Source organism: Callorhinus ursinus, unplaced genomic scaffold (assembly GCF_003265705.2).
Source record: "Callorhinus ursinus isolate GAN/ISIS: 27379988/994484 unplaced genomic scaffold, GSC_fseal_2.0 scaffold13, whole genome shotgun sequence".
NCBI classification, from domain to species: domain Eukaryota; kingdom Metazoa; phylum Chordata; class Mammalia; order Carnivora; family Otariidae; genus Callorhinus; species Callorhinus ursinus.
In genome coordinates this window covers 36,175,313-36,196,995 of record NW_027397075.1, presented here as the reverse complement: position 1 = coordinate 36,196,995, position 21,683 = coordinate 36,175,313, and the positions used below count along the sequence as shown (strand labels likewise).

General features: G+C 37.1%; 1 protein-coding gene across 6 annotated transcripts in view; it reads right to left on the bottom strand.

Moving 5' to 3' along the window:
- Positions 1-21,683, bottom strand: part of RASAL2 (RAS protein activator like 2) — a 356,954-nt gene that overhangs the window by 152,096 nt on the left and 183,175 nt on the right. For all 6 annotated transcript variants that reach the window (XM_073900062.1, XM_073900061.1, XM_025877489.2 and 3 more), the window contains exon 3: positions 17,865-17,991. In XM_073900062.1, coding sequence (XP_073756163.1) covers positions 17,865-17,991 — 127 coding nt within the window. The remainder of the gene's footprint in view (positions 1-17,864; positions 17,992-21,683) is intronic.

Here is a 21,683-nt window from a genome sequence, read left to right as displayed (position 1 = left end):
TACTGTTTCCATAAAATCCACTTGGAAAAAGGACAGATGTTACAGTACAGTCATCTTTAGCATCCCCCTAATACAACAACACACACACATACTACATAATTCAAAACACTACTGCATACCTCAGGTTCATTCAGTTTCACTCAATTTCCATTATTCCCTTGCAACTAACTAAAGCAAGCTAAAATCTAGTAGAACTCCAAGAGATAAGTCACGAAGCATCAAAAAAAAAAGGGAAAAAAGGGAAAAAATTAGAAAATTCTAACAGCAGTTTCCTAGGAAAAAGAGTTCTAAAGTAGACAACCTAAGAAGTAAATGCTATTGTGCTGTCCCATGTTACATGCGAGGAAATGGAGACACAGACAGGTTTGAGTGAGTAACGTGCCCAAGGTCACCAAGTGGTAGAGCCAGAATCCATATTTCAGTTGGCTCTGGAGTGCTTTCTCTTAACCACTATGGTATACGAAATTAAACTACTTTCCCAAATTTATCTTAAGTGGCATTTTGGGGTTATTATTTTTCCTCTTCACAGCTTTCTGTATTTTCCCAAATTTTCTGTATTATTATTAATTTTATAAAAGAGCTTATATATTGCTCTAGATTTCGTTTTATCACCAGCTGTGGCTCTTTTCTTTACTGTGTATGAATCCAGACATCATGAAACATACGTCTATTAGAACAATATACTGAATTTCATTCCACTTGTGCTGTTGCATTTCAGCAATCGGACACAGCTCTATTCCCCGCAATCTGAGAGCTCCTGACTTGAGAATGATAATTTCAAGTGATAATGTGTGAATGTTTTCTGAACATCTGGGTCCTAGGATATGGGGGATAGAAGAGAACAGAAGAAAGAAGAGAACACTAAGGAAAGGGGAAGGGAGATACTCTCAGTCACTTGGCCCCAGACCGTGTGTTCTCAGGAAAAATCCAATCAATCTTGAAATCCAATTCAAGAGAATGAGGGGCCCCTTTTCTCAGTTCTATGGATATTCTTTTTCCCTTATTAAAAAAAAAAAGCTCTATAAGAAATGAATTAGATATTTTCCAGAAAAGGCATAATCAAATAGTATAAAAGTCACCAGAATTATAGCACGAGGCATGTAATCAATTCACTATCAGTTCCAAAACAGTGATCCTACAAAAAAAAACACAATGCAGTTCAGCAACACAAATACTGCATGCAAGGATATACCATTTGCTTTGAAACAAGCCACATTTTTCTGTCTATCACAAGGCATAACATATTTTCTCTTGGCAATAAAATACGATATCTAAATTTATTACTGTTGAAGCTAAAGACAAAAAAATTTCACTACCAATAAAAAACTTGAAAATTTTCTGAGGGATTTGTTTCAGTGACAGTAACAATGAATTCCAATAAAAACAAAGAACTTAGTTTTCAGCATATTCAAGAATTAGGAGTATATGGCCGTACCATTCTTTAACCTACTTTCAATAGTGGTTACTATTAACAGATAAATCTGCCCCAGGATACCGTAAATTTAGAGAGCAAACGGCTTTGGTTTTTGAACTAATTTAAAATGAAATAATGTATTTAACCTGCTGGTCTTAAAATGTTGCAGCCTAACCCTGTAACAATAACTGTAACAATAGGCTGTAACAATAACTGAAAAATAGCTATATTTTAGGGAAGCCTAATATTTCAGTGATATTTTATGGGTGACAAAAATTGAGAGAAAAAAAGACATTAACGAATGTGCTAAGGAAACAGTCATTGGTGACTAAGGGCAGAACCACACTCTCACTATTACATTTCTCAGGAGGCTATCCAGAGAAATAAGAACGGGGATATCGACGCATGGGAACTGGAGACATCCCTTTACCCCTCACGTCAGGAAATAAATAAAACGGTTTCCATGTCATTGGCAAGAGAAATCGGGCACAATATTGATTTTAAAAATATGGTATTATCCTTACAGAAGTTCTAGGCTTGAATTTATAAGATTTGATTATAGATCACCCTTTATCCTGTAACATCAGTTGTTGCATAATTAAAATTATCCCCTCCTAACCTTCAAAATTTCTTACAACTTTTATGATGTACATTTTAAATTCTACATCATACCCATACATGTAAACGTGAAATTTAAAAGAATATGATGAATTGGAGAATGCTGAAAATATACTGTGCTTTCTTGTTCCATGTTTAATTGTACTTGATATTTATTGAGTACTGTTAGTGCCAAACATGCTTGCTTGTTTGGTTTTTGTAAAGAAGTTCTCTAAATGACGCATGAAGTTTAATAGACAGAATTCATTCATTACTGGCTGCTACCCCAGCCAGCACATGACTGCCACACTGAGACTTCCCTTCACCAATATTCTGGGGATGCTCTCGGTCTTCTTCTCATCCTTCTCGATCTACCCCTTCTATTACTTGACAGATACGTTAGCCTGGAATACAATTTCAGGTGAGAAATCATGTGCACTTGGAACTTTATGGGATTCATACCCTTTTAAGAGAGACCCCAGAGAGCACCCGTGCCATCTTCCTGCCGTGTGAGGATACAAGAAGTCAGGGGTCTGCAACCCGTAAGAGGGCCCTCGGCAGACACCACACCCTGGATCTGCCAGCCTCTAGAACTGTGAGAAATAAATGCTTGCTGTTTAAGCCAACCGGTCTAGGTATTCTGCTAGATCAGCCTGAATTAAGACAAGTCCTATACCTGAATGTATTATGTAGGCATAAATACAGCAGAGCTGTTAAATTTATTGCTAAGCCTTGGAAACGTTTATGAAAATAAAAGTGTAATTCTAATTTTAATCAAAGTAACACATTTAGTTGTACAAGCTCATCTTTCACCTATAACCCTACGCTATATCACTGATGTCAAACCTTATTAGAGGAGGCCAAATTTTCTCCTCCCTCCCATTGTGCCTGCAGTTTTTTGGGGAGGCTTATTAGAACTTTCTAGCTTGCGGTGGCTACTCCAAGGCTATTTTTATCTAATTCTTATGTGCACTACCAATGATATTCTGATATTTTAACTGTATTTTTCTGTCTCCATTTCCTTTCAGTCACAGTCAATGAATTACTTCACTGGCTCTCTTCCCGGTTCATTTGGCTCCTAATACATACATCTGAATACTTCTCTACAATTCCTACTTTTGAAAATTAATTACAAAAGATTTGTTTAATATGTTTTTGACTCTTTGATGGCACTACCCTGATTAAAGTGAGAGGGAAAAAATCAGAAGGCCTTTAGGTGAAAAAATGTACTGAGATAAAATAATCTTTATTACCAGCTCTCTTTCTATCTTTCTAATTCAGTCTTTTACTTCCTTTATATCTTATGAATTCATGTTCTTTTTACTCTTTTCTACCTTGAATTTTTTCCTGTTATTCTCCACTCTCTAGAGTTAGAAAGAACATGCCAAACAACAGACAAAATACAAATTATTTTTTATAAGCAGATAGAAAAAATGAAATGGATGGAAATTTCCTGTTGTGCTATATTAAATATCAACTAAAATGGGGGAAAAGTTAACATTCAAATTTCTGAAGAGGAAAGAAAATGGGCTGTAGATTTCAGAGAAAAGTAAGTAATCAAAACAATTCAGTAAACATAACACCTTAATGAGAAACCTGGGAGCTTCTCATGTTAAGTATTGTTACTATAGACATCAGATGACAGGGGGGTGTCAAGAAGGTCTTAACAAAACATTCTTCATCCCTGGAGGCAGCTCCAGTCTGTTATGGACACAAACCCAATAGATTTTCCACCAATCTGATTCATAAATCCTTTGTTTGAAACATAAACTAAAAAGGCTTTGGTAGATAGTTCAGTCAATCCTGGACTACCAAAAACGGGGGTGGGGGGCGGGGGGTGAGGGGACAGCACAAGTGAGAGACCAACTGAAGTAAGCAATGTTTAGTTAATTTTGCTCAAAGTATCTGAATCATCTATCTTCCTTTTGGAAAAGGTTCCATGGCAGCCATGTTAAATCTCAAAAATAAATCTTGAGATGCATTATAAACAACTCCATGCCCATCCTTCTACCTCTATTATATAACAGAATGGTGAATTATAACTACACTTTAGAAGAAAGGAATTTGCCCAATTGTGCAAGTAAAAGTAGAAAAAATAAACGAGGAAAGTCATGAGGGACAGAGGCAGGATGTCTCCTAACTTGTCACACCTCAAATTTCTTTATTGGGTTGACTTAAAGCCATCCAAGCAAACTGAGAAATATAATACCTACTCTATTATCTCACTGGTTCCATGATTTTATAAGAATCAGAGAAAAATGAAGTTTGTCTCAAATCAAAATTTATGTTGTCCTGCATTCCTCTTTCAAATCATAATAAAAAGCTCATCTGATAAGGAAGCTGAGGCTCAGAGTTAATGATGAGAAGAGATGAAATTTGAGTCCAGGTTAGGGCAACTTCAAAGCCTGTGCCATTTCCACTGCCCCACAAGTGCCTCTGATAAAGGCAGTCCTTCCAGAAGAACAGAGAGTTCTATTCACAAATGTGAATTTTCTTTCTTAAAGCCATAAACCCTCTGTCTGTGAATTAGCTGCTAAAACTGCTTGTGTGATTTTGATATGCTAATTAATCACTTAAATAGCCAAACTCCAACAACAGCATGCATGTTTATGCATGCTATCAAGCTCAAATGCAGCAAAAGAATAAAAAAGTCATTTTCTTTCATTGAAGGAATTTATTTTCTATTACATTCTGTATAGAAACAAGAAAATATCAAATACACACTATTTACTACTAATAAAACCTTAAAAATAAGCATAGATACCTTGCTCACTACTACAAGCACGATGTCAACAAGCAGCACAGTGTAAGAGTTCATATCTGACATTAGCAAACAGGCACACCCGACACCGTGACCCGCTGGCTTGGACCATGGCAGTTACCAGCTTCACACTTATCAGAACCAAGTTGTGGCTGTAACTGTCTGGATTCCTTGTGGCTGCACAATGATATTTAGTAAGTCTCTAACTGCATTCATAAAATATTTCTCTGGAGTGGATGTGGTTTTCCCTACAGGAAAAAAAAATACTTCCCACATCTAAGATGATTTTTCACTTTGAAGTGCTTCACCTGAAAATGTCAAGCAAGGGTTTCGCTAATGCATCTCACTCGGTCATTCACTCAACACACACCCACTAAGCCTGCAACAAAGCACAAAACCTGCTGGGGGCTGTGGCGATACCCATGTGAGGAAGCAGCAGTCCTGTCTGCTAAGAGGTTCCAAGCTAGTAAAGAAGATACTACCAACAACTTGCTGCAAACAATAAGGATGTACATTCAGTATTAGGGACAAAAAGAGCGGTTTCTCAGATGTAAATAAATGCTGGTGAATTCTGATTAGTGGAATGAAGAAAAAGACTGCCAAACTTCAGGATACATGGCGTTATCATACATACCCCCAATCCTGAGGAAACACTAAAAAGTAATTTTCCCAATATTTAGGGGGGAAAAAAAGAAATAAAATCTTACCATGAGGCTAACAATGGCATTAGAAAGTAGTCCGGATTCATAAAATGGTGGTTTGAAATACAACAGCTGTCTAATAACCCTAGTTCATATTTTATTTATTTAGTTTCTGTATAGGTCACTGGCAAATCTGTAATCTGAAGTGGGAAGGTGGGACCATGTTAAGAGCTAGAAGAGGATTATTTTGTTAGCCCAGTATGACTTATGACTAATACTACTTCCTGGAAAACTGTGAAATGAAACAAATTAAAATTACTTACAAACAATTTTTCTTACTAATGGTCTCTGAATACTCATTATCCAATGTTACAAGAAACATAGTAAAAAATAATCCTAAGGTAAAAAAAAAACAACTGCATTCTCCAACCTTCTCATATGAGGAAAGGGTATCTACAGGAGATCTGTATAGAACAAATTCTTCTGTATTTTACTATAGCGGTCTTTGGGTTTTGAATTTGTCTGAAGAAATACAAACAAAGATACATTAAATCATAGGCACAGCATTGATGACCCACAGAAAACTTGTTCCCAGCATTATTTCCGTTAGGTCTTATTTAACAAAGAGGTAAAGAGAAGAAAATATCCTTTCTAATACTCCTGAAAAATCCAGGAGAGTTACTTTTATAATCTATTACGTTATAATCATCTAACATAAAAATGTCAAGGAGTTTCTAGTCTTCTTTAGTCAGAGTCAATTTCTCTTCTTCACTGGAGATAAGTAAACACTAAGCTGTTTTAATGGTCAACTTAACGTCCTGCTACAAATTCGTGACTGGAGAGTGAGATGAAACCCAGCTAATTTTAAAGCAGCGTATTTCAGTATGCGCAACTCACTGGTTGGCATCAGTATAACATACCTTTCCAGTTAATTGCATAAGATTTGAATTCATTGTTTTCCCTGTGTTTGAAATTCAACATAAAGAACTGAAATGTCCCTTTAGGACAGGTAGGTTTCTTCTTTCCCTTTCACTCTCCCTCCCTCTCTCTCTCTCTCTTTCTCCATCTTTATTAAAGTTATGATTATTTCTGTCATTATTACTACTTAAGAATACTAACCTCTTCATTGGATTAAAAGTTAAAAGGTTGAAAAGGGTCAGATAATGGCGAGTTTGTCTCCCTCACCTTCTGACCCATCAGGTCCCCAGTTTTCTCCTCAGAAGCAACCTTTGCTAAAGGCTTCTTCTGTATAGTTTTAGGGTTACACACACACACACACACATGCACTCGTATACACTCACAAATGGTTATATGCATTTGGCAATTTTTACCGAAATCACAGTATAATATACACACACATTTCTGCACTTGCTCCCTGCCCCCAACTCCTTAACAATGTATCTTGGAAGTTGTTTCAAATTACTACACATGGAGCTACTTCTTGATAGGTGCATGCATGGTAGTCCATTATGCAGATTTAACAGGATTCATTTAAAGAATCTCCTATGGATGTATTTTTTGGTTGGGTCTGCTCTTGTGTTATTATGAACAATAGTACAATGACCGTGTGAGTAGATGTGCAGGACAAATTCTTAGACATTAGACTGCTTCTGGAGCAAACAGAGCGGTTATTCTTGCCAAAATGCATCCTGTAGAGGCTGCCCTCTACAGAAACAATTTGGCATTAGAGGACTACAATGCTTGTTTCCTTCTAGCCTTCCAAAACATTTTTAGATTTGCTAATCTTATAGGTAAAAATTGGCAGCTTATTGTAGTTTTAATTTGCTTTTGTTGACTATAAATGAGGTATAGCATCTTTTTCTTGTGTGTAAATGACATTAATTTTCTGTCAAACTGTATGCCTTTCTCTGTTTTTTAAGTTTTTATGTTAATAAAACATGCGCATAGTTTAGAGTCTAGTAGTTTCACAAGTCTGGTTAATATAAATGGCAATACCCAGCCCTCCTCTTCTAACACTGGTTTTTTTTTTTTTTAAGATTTTATTTATTTATTTGAGAGAGAGAGAGAGAGAAACAGCATGAGAGGGGAGAAGGTCAGAGGGAGAAGCAGGCTCCCCGCTGAGCCGGGAGCCCGACGTGGGACTCAATCCCAGGACTCCGGGATCATGACCTGAGCCAAAGGCAGTCGCTTAACCAACTGAGCCACCCAGGCGCCCCTAACACTGTTTTAACAGCTACTTTTATCTCTCTTAGCCAATTCTTTTGGTAGTTACCATCAAATCTTAAATAATACAGTTGTACTGATATTTATAATTTTTCCCATTTTAGACATTATCTTTTGACTTTCCACTATGGAAGATGAGAATTTGATTCTTTCCTCCTCCATTACTACCCTAGAAGGTGCACAGACATTTCCTACTCTCTCACAGTCCCTGTTCAGTTCTGTAGTAATTTCGATAAAGGATAAGCAATACTGTGACTACGTGTGCTATACAGAATGCAGCCACACAGTGAATCCTACGTAGAATACAGCACCACGGTCAAAAGGAGAGATCCTGAAAGCAGGCTGCCTGGCTTCAAATCCTATCTTTGCCATTTACTAGCTGCCTATGTATTTAGACAAGTTACTTAACCTCACTGTGCCTCCGTTTCCTTACCTGTAAATCAGTACCTTTTGGGTTTACAAAGGTTAAAAAATTAATATATACAAAGGGCCTAATATGTAGAAGGTGCTATACAACCATTCTCTATGTCCTGAACTACATTCTTGTTTTTCCTGTAATTGTTGCCTGATTATTCATTTGTTTAAATTTCTATGTGCTTGTTGTTGAATCAATCCAAATTTGCTTCAATCCTAAATCTGTTGTTTAAATTCGTTCCATTATATCAATTTTACCTTCTTGGAGAAGTCTTCACTAATAGCCTTCCGACTGCTGTAATCTGAACTGGTCGTCCTCATTTTACAGCTAGTATAGAGTTGTTTAACTCAGTTCTCGCTATAGTGTTTTCCTGAGGGGTCCCTTTGTCTTCTCCCCTGTGTTGGATCTCCTATCCTATATTCCACATCCTACTCACTCTCGGTGAAGAATAAATTCCATTAACTTTAGGAGAAATGATGTGTAGGTGGTAATTTTTTGTTTAAATCTTGCATGTCTGAAAATGTCTATTTTATTCTCATGTGTGAATAATGGCTTATAGCTAAACATAGAATTCTAAGTTGGAAGTTATTTTCCTTCAGAAGTTTGAGGACACTCCTCATTGTTTTCTAGCTTCTGATGTTGCTGATAGGAAGTCTTATGCCATTCTGATTTCTGATTCTTAGAATATAATCTGTTTGTTCTTTCTTTGGAATTTTGTAAAACTGTCTCTATGTCAGGACGCCTGGGTGGCTCAGTCGGTTAAGCGTCTGCCTTTGGCTCAGGTCGTGATCCCAGGATCTTGAGAGCAAGTCCCACATTGGGTTCCTTGCTCAGCGGGGGAGCCTGCTTCTCCCTCTGCCTGCTGTTCCCCCTGTTTGTGCTCTCTCTCTCGCTCTTTCTCTCTGACAAATAAATTAATTTGTTAATTAAAAAAGAAAGAAAAAAGAAAAAAAAGACTGTCTCTATGTCACCAAAGACAAATTAAAATAGAAATTTCCCAAAAATGTGCCTTGCTATAGGACGTTCTTTCAATCTGGAAACTCCTATCTTTACTTATGGAAAATTTTCTTGAATTATTTTGCTAATGATTTCCTTGTCTTGTTTTTCTTTTTCTGAAACTCACTGTTTTGATGCTGGACTTCCTAGACTGGCACTCTAATTATTTTATCTTTTTTTTCCTCTACTTTCTAGGATATTTCCTCATTTTCATCTTCCAATACTTCTACTGAGTTTTATTTGTTACAATTTTTTTCAACACATGGCAGCTCTTTGGCTTTGTATCATATTCAGTTCTGGTCTCACGTATGTAGTATTTTACCTGGTAGGGATGCTTTTTCTTTAAGTGTTCTATTCCCTGACTGTCTCTGTGCCTCCAAGTTTCCTTTTTCCTTTTGTTTTGTTTTTTCTCTTTCAGGCTGGAGGCTTTTCTTCAGATGTCTACTAGTGTTGGGAATGTCCGTATCTTGCGATCTTCCTCTCGGGCTGGTTGAATACTCCAAATAGTACCCTTCCAATCTCCTGCCTGAAGGGTAAAGGCAAGTGAGGAAAGACAGGCGGAGGCGTCTCATCATTCTGTCTTCAGATGTTCACTTAATTTCCTTGTATTTGGTAAAGTGTTCCGTGCTCTCAATTTTGCCTGGTATGCCCCAATCCAGAGACTCTTGGATCCCCGCCCCCCCAACCCTGCCCCGGAATTAACTTGCCATCTTATGTTAGAATAGACGCAGGGGTGGGAAGAGCAATTATTCAGTGGAATGGAGAAGAAGAGACCTAGAGACCTAGATACCATTTGTTCCTCATACCAGCAATTCCTGCACTATTTAAAGATTCTGTAGTAAAAATCAGGTTCGTTCTTAGCTTTCTTCGTTGCCAGACTAAGATCTGGCTTTCTCAAGTCAGCTAGGTTATTTACCACATTCCATTTGCTTTTCAGCTTTCAATTTATTGGTGTTATTATTATTTTGTCTGGTTGCTTTCTTCCCTCTCATTCTCCTTATCCTTCAAGGACCGTGTCTTTAAAAGAAAATCCCTTTACTATATAGTTATAGTGGGGTTTCTGGAAGGAATACAATTAGATGCTTATGTTCAAACCACCTTTTTTCTTCCCAGAAGTCCAAGAATCTAAAGACCATTCCTGAGTGCTCATGCCACTCAATTCTCCAAACACCACTGTGGTGTGCTGTGATTAATATTGCATTAGGACTAATCTAAAGAGGCCGCTCACCTGGGCATCACATGTTAGAGGATTCTACTCTAGTGCTCTTGGGCACAGATCCCCATAGAACTTGAAGGTACAGGCTGGGTTGTATTGAGTTGCATGTTTGTGGGGCTTCTCATGATGTGGAACTAGATTTGAAAATTCTAGCCAGGAATTCCAGATTGTTACAAAATATATAGTCAAGGTGGAGGCACACACCTATTTTATTTAGGTGTGTTAAAAAAAAAAGTTTAACTTATATTAAGACACAGGATACAGCTTTGTAATAAACCTAGCAAGCAGCTGGCCCACAGCTCAATCTTGACTTCCTTCATGGTTTCTCCTTCCCCTGGTCTTCTGGCTTTACAACAACCGTGACAATAGCCTAAACAAACGACCTACACAAGTCAGAAAAGGAATCTCTCATTTAGGAACTTTACTGCCATCTGCTGGAAATTTTATGAAATAACTACAAATCAATAACCTGAGCCCACCCCTAGTTGTTAGGCAACTCCAACTAGCACTGCGTTGGAACCACCTTCACAGAAGTGAACAAATCTCTGCCATGCCAAGATGAGGATGGGAGGAAGTTAAAGAACAAATCGGGAACCCAAACTTGCATTTACAAGTTGGAAGGAACTGTGATCTGGCACCTTGACCTAAAATGAGAACTGATTTCCTCAGAGAAAAATGTTCTGCTCATCTAAATCCAGCTCATAAGAGTAAAATAAAAATTGGCTTTAGTTGGTTAGCTTGAGAACTTAAGTACTAGTTTTTTATTTTGTTCGTACTAGTTTTGAGTTCTAAATAACTTCCAAAAGAAATTTAGGAATATGTTCAAAAGTAACCGACATTCTGGAATTCAGTTGGCTAATAAACGCAAGCTACTTCTTTCCACTGGACAAACCTGATTAAATCAGGTTGGTAGGCAAGTTGGTTCTGTTATAATGCTTGCTTTGAAAATGTGAACGTTACGCCACAACTGATATAACAGGGCACAATCTGTGACTATGTGAATTTGTTTGTTTATGCATGATTCATCTGTGAGAGACACTAGGTGAACAAAGAACACTGCGCCCAGCTGAAGCAAGCCATGTAGGAATACACAAAATGCTCGGCTACATACATACTTTGAACACCTACCAGCTACTTTCACTTCACCGCATGTGCTATGAGCCACACTCATGCATATCTTGTGTAACAACAATATTCTTTTCAGTTTCCAAAAAACCCTCTTTCCATCACTTCACAGTCAACTTATAAACTACTCCGATGCCTACTACCATAAGTAAATTTCTCAGATTTTTTTTCAAGGTAAAGTACTATATCTATTGTAGTATTTATGTATTTTGCAACCATTTAACACATGTAAAAATGTGCTACCATTTTTATTTAGTTCCTATCCTTTTTAATATGTCATTGAACAGTTTTTTAGTATAGTACCTCTGATCCTCTTCTCCCTTAAGCCCTGTGATTTTTACTGTACAATTTTGCATAGTGTTGTGATTTTTAGAAATACATATGTCACATTATAGAACTGACTGGGTACGTGGCTATTTAAACCTAGAGTCAAGCCCATTCTTCTAGAATATTATCATCAGTATTGCCTGTTGTATCTTATAGAATCTTACAGACTTAAAAGAATTTATACTGGCTCATGGTTTTTAAGAAAACTCAAAACTACCCAACCAAAAGCTTCCAGGGACATTATTCCAGGGTCTTCCATCTTAATTATCCATAATATTTTTGATAATTCTTGAGCTCATTTGACCCTTCCTCAAATAACGTATGTTATCACTGAAATCTAGAAATTACAGAATGCAAGTATAAAGACTAGATATTATGCAGCTATCTTAGCATGAGCTTACTCACTAGATGTGGGTGATACAGTCTTAGTTTATTTATCAAGACATTTCAAAAAAAAACCCAAGGGCTGCCATTATCCACTGAGCTCTAACGTTCTGAGCTAAAAACATCAGGCTACTGATTCTTTTTCATAACTGTTTTGGTCATTTAAATACATATTACCCTAAAGTGCAGCTCTGCCTCTATTGGTTGTATTATATATATAAAATATATCCAATGTATGTATGTATGTATATATTATAAATTCACTATATATTATGTCATAACATTACATATTACATTTAATATATACATAAAAGTTTAGTATCAGCCAATTTATATTACCCTAAAGCACAAGACCTGTTTCTATATATATAATATATATATTATATATATAGAACATATATAACATTATATTATGTATATTATATATATGTTTAATATTAGCCAATCTCAATATTGAGTACTATGCCATACACAGGAATTATTTATTGGCATTTTTAATTCTATTGCTTGAAAAGTGGAAGGATATGTTTTTTATAATATTAAATCTTCATTATTCACATATCTCTTTCTTTCAATATTATTACCACCCTATATATTTATAGAAGATTCTAGCACCTTGAAAATATCTCATAAATTATCTAGATACCCCTAACAATGTTTTGGGAATAAAAAGAGACTTATCAATGGTTTATACATAAAATTAGAACTAAGGCTACTTTAATACAGAAAGAAGGTCAGAGTTAAAGCTAAGATCTGAATAATCAGTATCCTCTAATAATTTTGATTAAAAGAGTTAACTTTTATAATAATTTTATAAATGCCTTAGGACATTCTGCTTTAATATTAATTTTCTTCAAAGTTTCCTCAAATTTTTATCACTTAGGTTAATAAACTTAGCAACCCATAGGTACAGGGTTGGCTTTTCCTCAATGTTTTCCTAATTTGGTTCCTTTATTGGTGGTGGTATTTTAAAATTTTTGGCTTCTTCATTTACATAAACATAAAAATTGTGGACAGTTAACTTTGCCTCTAAAAGACTTGATATATTCTCTCCTAAGGCTTGCTAGTGTATATCAAAGGCGTACTATGTTAAATTATAATTTTATGCGTATTTATCAAATGCTTCTGGGTTTTGAGGACTCCATGATAAGGAAGCATATTTCCTTACCACAGGCACAGTTTTTCAAAAATCCAGAGATCTTGTAAGTAGGACCACTGGGGAAACTTAAAGATTTTATCATAATATAATACAACAGAGGCATGAGACTCTGTAGTTTTGAGTTACCAGATGTCCGGCTTTGAATTTGCCAGTTCAATTTGACCCTTCTGTCTGAGAACTGAGAAAGCATGGAGTTATATTTGGCATTTTCTAATTAAGCCAGCTTTTTGGTTATGTTTATGTTTACATTATGTTTATCATGTTTATGATGTTATCTGCAAACAAGTATTCTTGCTCATTTCAGGCTCCAACTTTGTATTGCCCATCTGAGCATGAGAGCATGAACCTTCCTGTCACGTCAGAAAAATGCTGTAAACAGAATGGACAGTTCCCAGCTCATCTGTGTGCTACCCACCAGCCAGGCATAGACAACATGTGGTAGTAGACAGTTTCTTCCATCAATGTACACTTCATGAAAATGCTGCCCACTGCTCAGCTTTCCCCTTTCCCCTATTTCACAGTGTTCTTGGAAGGTATTTGAGGCTTTTCTTTTTTTATGATTTTATTTATTCATTCATTCATTCGTTTATTTTAGGAAGAGAGAGCAAGAGCGTGAGCAGGGGGAGGAGCAGAGGGAGAAAGAATCTCAAGCAGACTCCCTGCTGAGTGTGGAGCCTGACGTGGGGCTTGATCCCACGACGCTGAGATCATGACCCGAGCCGAAGGCAGATGCTTAACTGGCTAAGCCACCCAGGTCTTTTTTTTTTTCTTTAAGCTGAACTCATGTAGGTTACATTGAAAATTAACCTTTACTAGTTCTAGTTCATACAGTTAATCTAGATACCTCCCAATATTGTTAGTATGCAAAGACCCCTAATATCTGAAGAAGTAATTTCCTTTTGAAAATTCAGCAAATCATGCTTCGCATGGTCTGAATTTGACCATGGTCTGAAAAATCTCTGATGAACAAATTAAAATCTGGATATTGTCACCAAGAGTAAGTAGTTTTTTCTAGGTTTTCTAAATCTGGAGATGGGTACTCTAGAGATGATGTTCACATGCCTTAAGAAAACATCTCATTTTCAGTGGAGAAGAATTTGGTGTATCAAAATCTGTGTCAAATGCCAGTGCATATGTAAATTTTAGTATCTTGGGTAATATGTAAACTGCTGAATGCAAGAGTCTGAGAAGTGCTGAGTGAGAAGTACATTCTGTGATTAACCACTCCCCACTCTGCTGCCTCATACCCCATACCCACTTCTTTTCCCTAAGTTTTTGACATTTATTAGGTTCTCATCAGTGCAAATTTGCCCATGTTAAACAATGTATGAGGCACAAATATATGCCTTCCCATCTTTTTACATTCCAAAGTTCTTTAACCAGTTTGAAATCTCTGATGTACAGTTATACTGGCAGCCACTATAAACGTTCTTCACAGATCCTTTACGGTCCCAGAGCTCCTTTCTGTCATAAATTCTCTAAAGTAGAGTAAAAGGGGCCTGTTTTTCATGAGTGGGCATTTCTCCATAGATGACTGTGTACTATGATTTGACATCTGCAAAACCAGATCAGTGTTTGGGGTTCCTCTACTGGAGAAGAGCAAAGAGAATCCAGAGCTTGCAAAGTGCAAGAACCATGCAAGACCAGAAGGTTTGCCCCATACACACTTGATACAACTGTCTTATCTGGAAACAAAATTCTGGATTTTTGTTCTCTTTTCTTTGTCAGTGCTTCTTCATCTTCCCAACCTCCACAGGTCGTTCCAGGCCTTCATCTTCTACCTACACATGTTTCCCTGGTGATTTCATTTAAACCTCATAGCTCTGAATACCATTAATTTGCTAAAGGCCTACATTGTTATCTCCAGTCTGTATCTCTCTCTTGATTTCCACTTGGATGTCTACTAAGACCGTCAAACTCAGTATGTCCAAAATTGAGCTCCTGATCAATCCCACTTTCAAATGCGCTTCACCCAATCTTTCCTTTTTAAGAAATCACAACTTTATTCCCCTAGCTGTTCGAACCAAAATTCTTCACTCTTCTGTTTCTTACATCCCACATCCAATCCAACAAGATATTCTGTTGGCTTTACCTTCAAATCCAGAATATGGCCACTTCTCAGCCCTTCCACTACTACCACTGTGGCCCAAGTTCTAGCATCTCTCGTGTAGATTATTGCAATAGCATCCAAACTGGTCTCTGAACTCTCATTCTTGCATCCCAACTCTTTCTAGAGAAGCCAGTGGCTCCCCATCTCACAGAGTAAAAGTCACAACCCTTATCATGACCTACGACATCATCATGATCTGCTTGCCAAAGAGCTCAGTGATGTCATGTTCTACTACTCTCCTCCTTGTTCATCCCATGCCAGTCTCACTGGCATGTATGCTGTTCCTGTAACACCCCAAGCATATTCCTACATTATACTAGCTGTTCCTCTGGGTGGAACACTTCACCCTCAAGTATCCATATGCCTTATGGTCATTATTTTATCAGATCTTTACTCAAATGTCACTTAACAAGAGGCATTCCTTGGTCACCTTAGCTAACATTATACTTCCTTGACATTTCCTATCCCCATTCCCTACTTTATTTTCTTTGTACTTATCACCATCTAGCACAGCATATATTCTACTTACTACTCTTGCTTATTGTTTGTCACTTCTCAATAGAATGCAAGCTCAACAAAGGGACAGATTTGTGTCTATTTTTTTCACCCTTGTATCTTGAGTGCCTAGAACATCATCTGGCACATAGTTGTCACTCAATAACTATTTGCTGCATAAATGAAAGGGTTTTTAAAAAACAAAAAACAAAAGCCACACAATATAATATGCCACAATAACAACATGTACTGTAATTAGTCATCAATAATCTATCTTCCTAACTATGTAAGAATTCCCAAAGGCAGAAATCATATCTTACATCCCTTTTCATTCTTAGGGATTGGGACAGAATGTTACATATACAACAACTACTCAATTAAATACTTGATAGCAGAAAATTTTGCCTAAAGACAAATCCCTAGGAGGCAAAAATAGAACAGAATAATTATCTAATTCAACATTAGACTCGCATGTAAGGAAGGATGGCTCTAAAAGTAGTCTTTTCCCCTCTGGTACTTATGAGCCCTAGCTTCCAGTGCTAATTTAGGACAGCCACTCCAAAAATGATCATGGACACCATGAGTCTGGATGGCTAACACACTTGTAGTCAAGGACAGAGGTAGAAGGTTGGCTCTGGACTAGACAACTTGGCCACTCATCTTAGTTTATCTTTGGGACCAGTACCTGGAATGGTGGAGATTTTTAAAGAATCACTATATAGTTCTCTCTTCTAGAAAACCATAATAATTCTTCAGACTATGATTACACTTCCTCAAAAGTAGCGACTTTTGTGGGCCAAAGCTCGAACAGTCAAAGGTCCCCGGAGAAGTGGCAAAGAGAGTCATCAACATAACACTACAAATAATGACAGCAAAAGAGGTGAAAGAAGGTGACTCTGAGCCAGTCCAAGCCACATAGAACCTGTATGAAATATAAATAGGCTATAAAATGGTTACACCCAGACAGGTTTGCAACATAATTTAGGTTCACATCTAAACTGGTTTGAACACATACTAAAGAAGTACAGTGTAAATAAGATGAGAGGAAATCTTGATTTCTCCAAGAATGACTCTTTGGAGAAAAGTGTTTGCTCACCTGACTAATCTCTAGAAAACAACTAGATTACAACAAAACCCAACAAAAAACCAAAACCAAAAACAAAAAAACCCAACCCAAAAAACCAAACCCTGATTTTCAAAAATACAACCGAAATCACAGAATGATCCCTATTAAACAACAGAGACAATAAATGATTCCATATTATCTACCTATGAAATGTCCATGACTTAATGTCTAGGTTCACTAAGCAAATCATAATACAACAATGCAAAACACCAAAACACTCCCTACTTTTCAGATTCTTTTATTTTATTTAATCTTAATTATGTTTCTTTAAAATTACCTGACCTGTCTAATAATCTAATGATATATCCACTGGTAAGCACACAAATCATCAAACAGAACACACTTGGTAGGAAACAGGGAAAAAGTTGTTTTGATATTGATGTTAATTCCTTTGGTGTGTAACAACTGAAGTGGTTTGTTTTTTCCCTATTTCTCCTTTCTGTCACCCAATCCAACCATGAATATAATCTACATGGGACATGTAAATCAGCTCAGCTAAATTACCTGATCCGACATCACATAAGGCAGCATCAGTAGCTGTGTGAACAGGGCACAAACTACGCAATGCCGAGTTTCTACACAACACTGGCCCCCAACCAATCTAAGTGCTTCAACAAGACCACTTAATGCTCTTTCAAAATTTAAAGGCAAGGAATAAACTCAGAAACAACACTTGACCCAGGACTGTAGAGCAAAGGTACTAGCACTCAGATAAATGTTATCTCTGTAAAATAACTTTGTTGCCACTTGGTTGTAAAGAACAGAAGTTTCTAATGACTATTAACTGTACGTTAACATACTGTATTTCAACGTCCTTCGCAGGAAAAGAGGGTGTTTTGTGTATTCCAACACTCAATAACAAGCCCATAAATTACCAGATAAAAGCTAGGAATTTTTTCCTTTTATGAGCTTACCCAGTTTGGTGGCGCCCTCTGGTGGGTACTCAGGAAACTGGCCCTCGGAAGGGACACTGACCGTTCTCCTCAGGCATCGCCCTTTGCTGGAATCAGTCTGTTGCTCCTGTCCTCCCTCCACAGGTATCTAATGGACCCAAAAGAAAAAGGAGATGAAACTTAATAGTGAACTTGCCATAACTACCTTCTGATTGAATAATATTTTTAGTTAATAAAGACAGGAGTTTGTATTCATTAGAGCAAAGTAAACAAAACTTAGAAATCAAGTATTTACAATGGTAAGATATTACCAACCCCTTGTCAGGAAGTTTTTCTTTAAAAAGAAACCTGAAAGATCAGGAAAGGTGAGTATGTAAATTAGCTTACCTGAAGTTCCTACAAGTCATACCCAGGTGTGTACCTGCTTTGGGAGCTCTGAAAACAAAACAAAACAAAACAAAACACCCACACAAATAAAAGATTCTTTTACATCAGAAACTAGTTCACAAGCTCCAACTCTGGCCAATGCTCAAGAAGGAAAATTGAAGTCAAAGCCAACCAGAGAGACTTAGCTCCCAAACCCCATTTAAAAAAGGTTTTGTTAGATAGGAGTAAAATCAGCCAAATTTTCTTCAGTTATACAATTAAGCACTTGGAGATAGAGGATAAAACACATTTCAGCGGAAACTTGTATAGATACTTACATAAAATGGCATATTTTCTTCTAAAAGTGAGATTAGTTTTTAAAATCCTAAAAATTTTTTTTTGCGGGCATAATTTCAGGAACATTTAAAGTGTTGTTTGTATATATGGAATAAAAACTATGAATGGTGCAAAAGATCTCTAAGATCAATAACTATCTTAAAACTTACTCGCAGGTTATCATTGTAATGTAATGGGATGACCCTAAGTTCCTCTCTCTCTCTCTCTCTTTTTTTTTTTTTTTGGTAATATGCTAAAAGATCAAATCATTTTAGTTTAGTGGTAAAAGGCAAAGACTTTTCACAAAGATTTTTTTTTTTTAAGATTTTATTAATTTACTTGAGAGAGAGAGAGAGAGACAGCAAGAGAGAGAACACAAGCAGGGGAAGTGGCAGAGGGAGAAGCAGGCTCTCCACCAAGCAGGGAGCCCGATGCGGGACTTGATCCCAGGACCCTGGGATCATGACCTGAGCCGAAGGCAGACACTTAATGACTGAGCCACCCAGGTGCCCCTCACAAAGATATTTTACCAGTAACCTTTATCAGAATTAGCAATAGCACTGGTAACATCTTAAATAGTCTGGGAAAATAGGTCAGTAATTAAACATGGTTTCCAGGGCGCCTGGGTGGCTCAGATGGTTAAGGGTCTGCCCTCAGCTCAGGTCATGATCTCAGGGTCCTGGGATCGAGTCCTGCATCGGGCTCCCTGCTCCTTGGGAGCCTGCTTCTCCCTCTGCCTCTCTCTCTCTCTCTCTCTCTGTGTCTCTCATGAATAAATAAATAAAATCTTTAAGAAAAAATAAACATAGTTTCCAATTTCTTCTGGCTCCAATACTGGAATTTCAACAAATTTCAATAATCATGATTAGCACTGAGTTCTTTCTTTGTGCAAGGCTAAGGAATTTACATGTGCGACATTATGAGCAAGCTACTTTTATTACCATTCCCTTTTGACAGATGAGGAATAGTTTATATCTCCAAACGACGGTGGACACACAGGACAGGCATCAACTAATCCGCAAAATTGGGATAGATAAAGGCTTAACTGTATTATGCCTCCTGCCTTGCCTCAGTAACCCAACCCCTATGACTGGGGTCATGGGGATGACAGCAAGGGAAACTCTGTGTTACAGAGAGTCTGAAGGGCCAAGTCCTAATGTCTTCATAAAAACTTAAAGTTTGCATACTCTCTATAGGACCAAAAACTCCTGTAACTATGGTTACGGCTTGCACGTTGATAAACCACAAGGCAGAATGAAGAAAGGTGAAATTCCAAAAAATAAGAGGAGACCAAATAATAGCATCAATAAAGACATGAACTCTTCCAAAAGTACTCTATAATAGAAGACTTTACAAAGAGTAAGTTAAATCATCCATCCCTTTCAAGATAGAAATTATATTGTCTCTACTTAAATAATTAAGAAAGTAGTACCAAGAGGTCAGATAACTCCTTCCTGGTAAGAAAGGCAAAAATGAATTCTCTACCCGCCTTCAAAGTAGGATAGAATGGGGGTAAGCTTTGGAAAAAAATAGTTTGAATCTTTGAACAAACAGATGAACCTAAATAAACACAATCATCTTTGCTATAGCTCTAAAAATGCCAATAATCTGAAATAATGAAGGCCTAAGCCATGCAGAAAAAAGACAGTGGTTATTTTTTATGTTTTAGGAAGGAATGACCCATTATGATCTTTCCTGTGGAAATTTATACTGACTATATCCAGAAAAAAAGAAAGAAATGGCTTCTATTATCATATACTTTGTCTCTAACATATCTAAGGAAGAGAAAAATAAAATATATCAAACTTCTTATTTGGGCCTAAAATTCACTCACACAACTATTTTGTCAAAGTTTTAATGTAGATTCTTTGTTTCCCATTCTTAAAATATGATCAAAGGTTTTATTCAAAGTATCACCCTTAAAGGTTAGGGCATTTAACCCCCTGACTCAGAATATTGAGGGAGAACAGTGTTGACTTTTATTCTAAACCTGCATTTCTTAAGAATATTTTACTTTTACAACACTATCAATGGATTCTTACCTAAAATTTTTTTTTAAAACCTACTGATCTACTCTCTGAAAATTAGAGGGATCATATTCCAAATATCTTCAAATGAACTAAGCTGGAGTTCACAAATCTTAGAACACAGCCAGAGAATCAGTTTTAGAAAGTCAATTTTAGAAAAGCAATCTTGTTCTTTCTGATTGCCCTAATTTAGTTTACTAGTTCACATTTGCTTGTTTATACTGAACAAGTCCTTAAATATTACATATCTTCCCAGTTTTAAAACATGAGAGGAATTTTTCTTTTTTTTTTTATTTAACCTCTTTGCCTTTATACTGTGGTTCTGAATGCTCTTTTTTTCCTCAGGGGAGTGGGGAGGATGGGTCAAGTGCTTTAATTCATTCAACTCTACGGATTTATTTATTTGAGAGAGAGACAGAGAGAGAGAGAAAGAGTGTGGATGGGGTGGGAGGGAGGGAGAGGGAGAGAAAACTGAAGCAGACTCCACGCTGAGCACGGAGTCCAACGCAAGAATGGATCCCAAGACTGCGAGATCATGACCTGAGCCGAAACCAAGAGTCAGACGCTTACCCCACTGAGTCCCCTAGGCACCCCTTAATTCATTCTATTTTAGATAAGGAAAGAACATAGTGAGGTGTAAATGACTTCTCGGGTATCTAAGACATGTTAATAACAAAGTCAAACTGAATCTCTGACTCCTAGTCCTCTTTGTTAGTTCCAAACTAGCCATGACAATGAAGAGCAATATGGCACAAATAAATCAGGTTACCTAGAAAACATTATATATATAACGTATACCTCTATATTGTCTGACAAAATCCCCTTTCATTTTGTTTAGAATTACATAGGAATTAATTTTTATTTCAATCTGAGTACATACAGATTACACAGATAGTCAAGTACAAGAAACCAAGATCACACTAATAGCAAAAGAAAGCAGACCTAGGGCACCTGGCTGGCTCAGTTGGTAGGTAGAGCATGCAACTTGGGGTTGTGAGTTCAAGCCCCATGTTGGGTGTGGAGCCTACTTAAAAGAAAAGAGGGGCGCCTGGGTGGCTCAGTTGTTAAGCGTCTGCCTTCGGTTCAGGTCATGATCTCAGGGTCCTGGGAT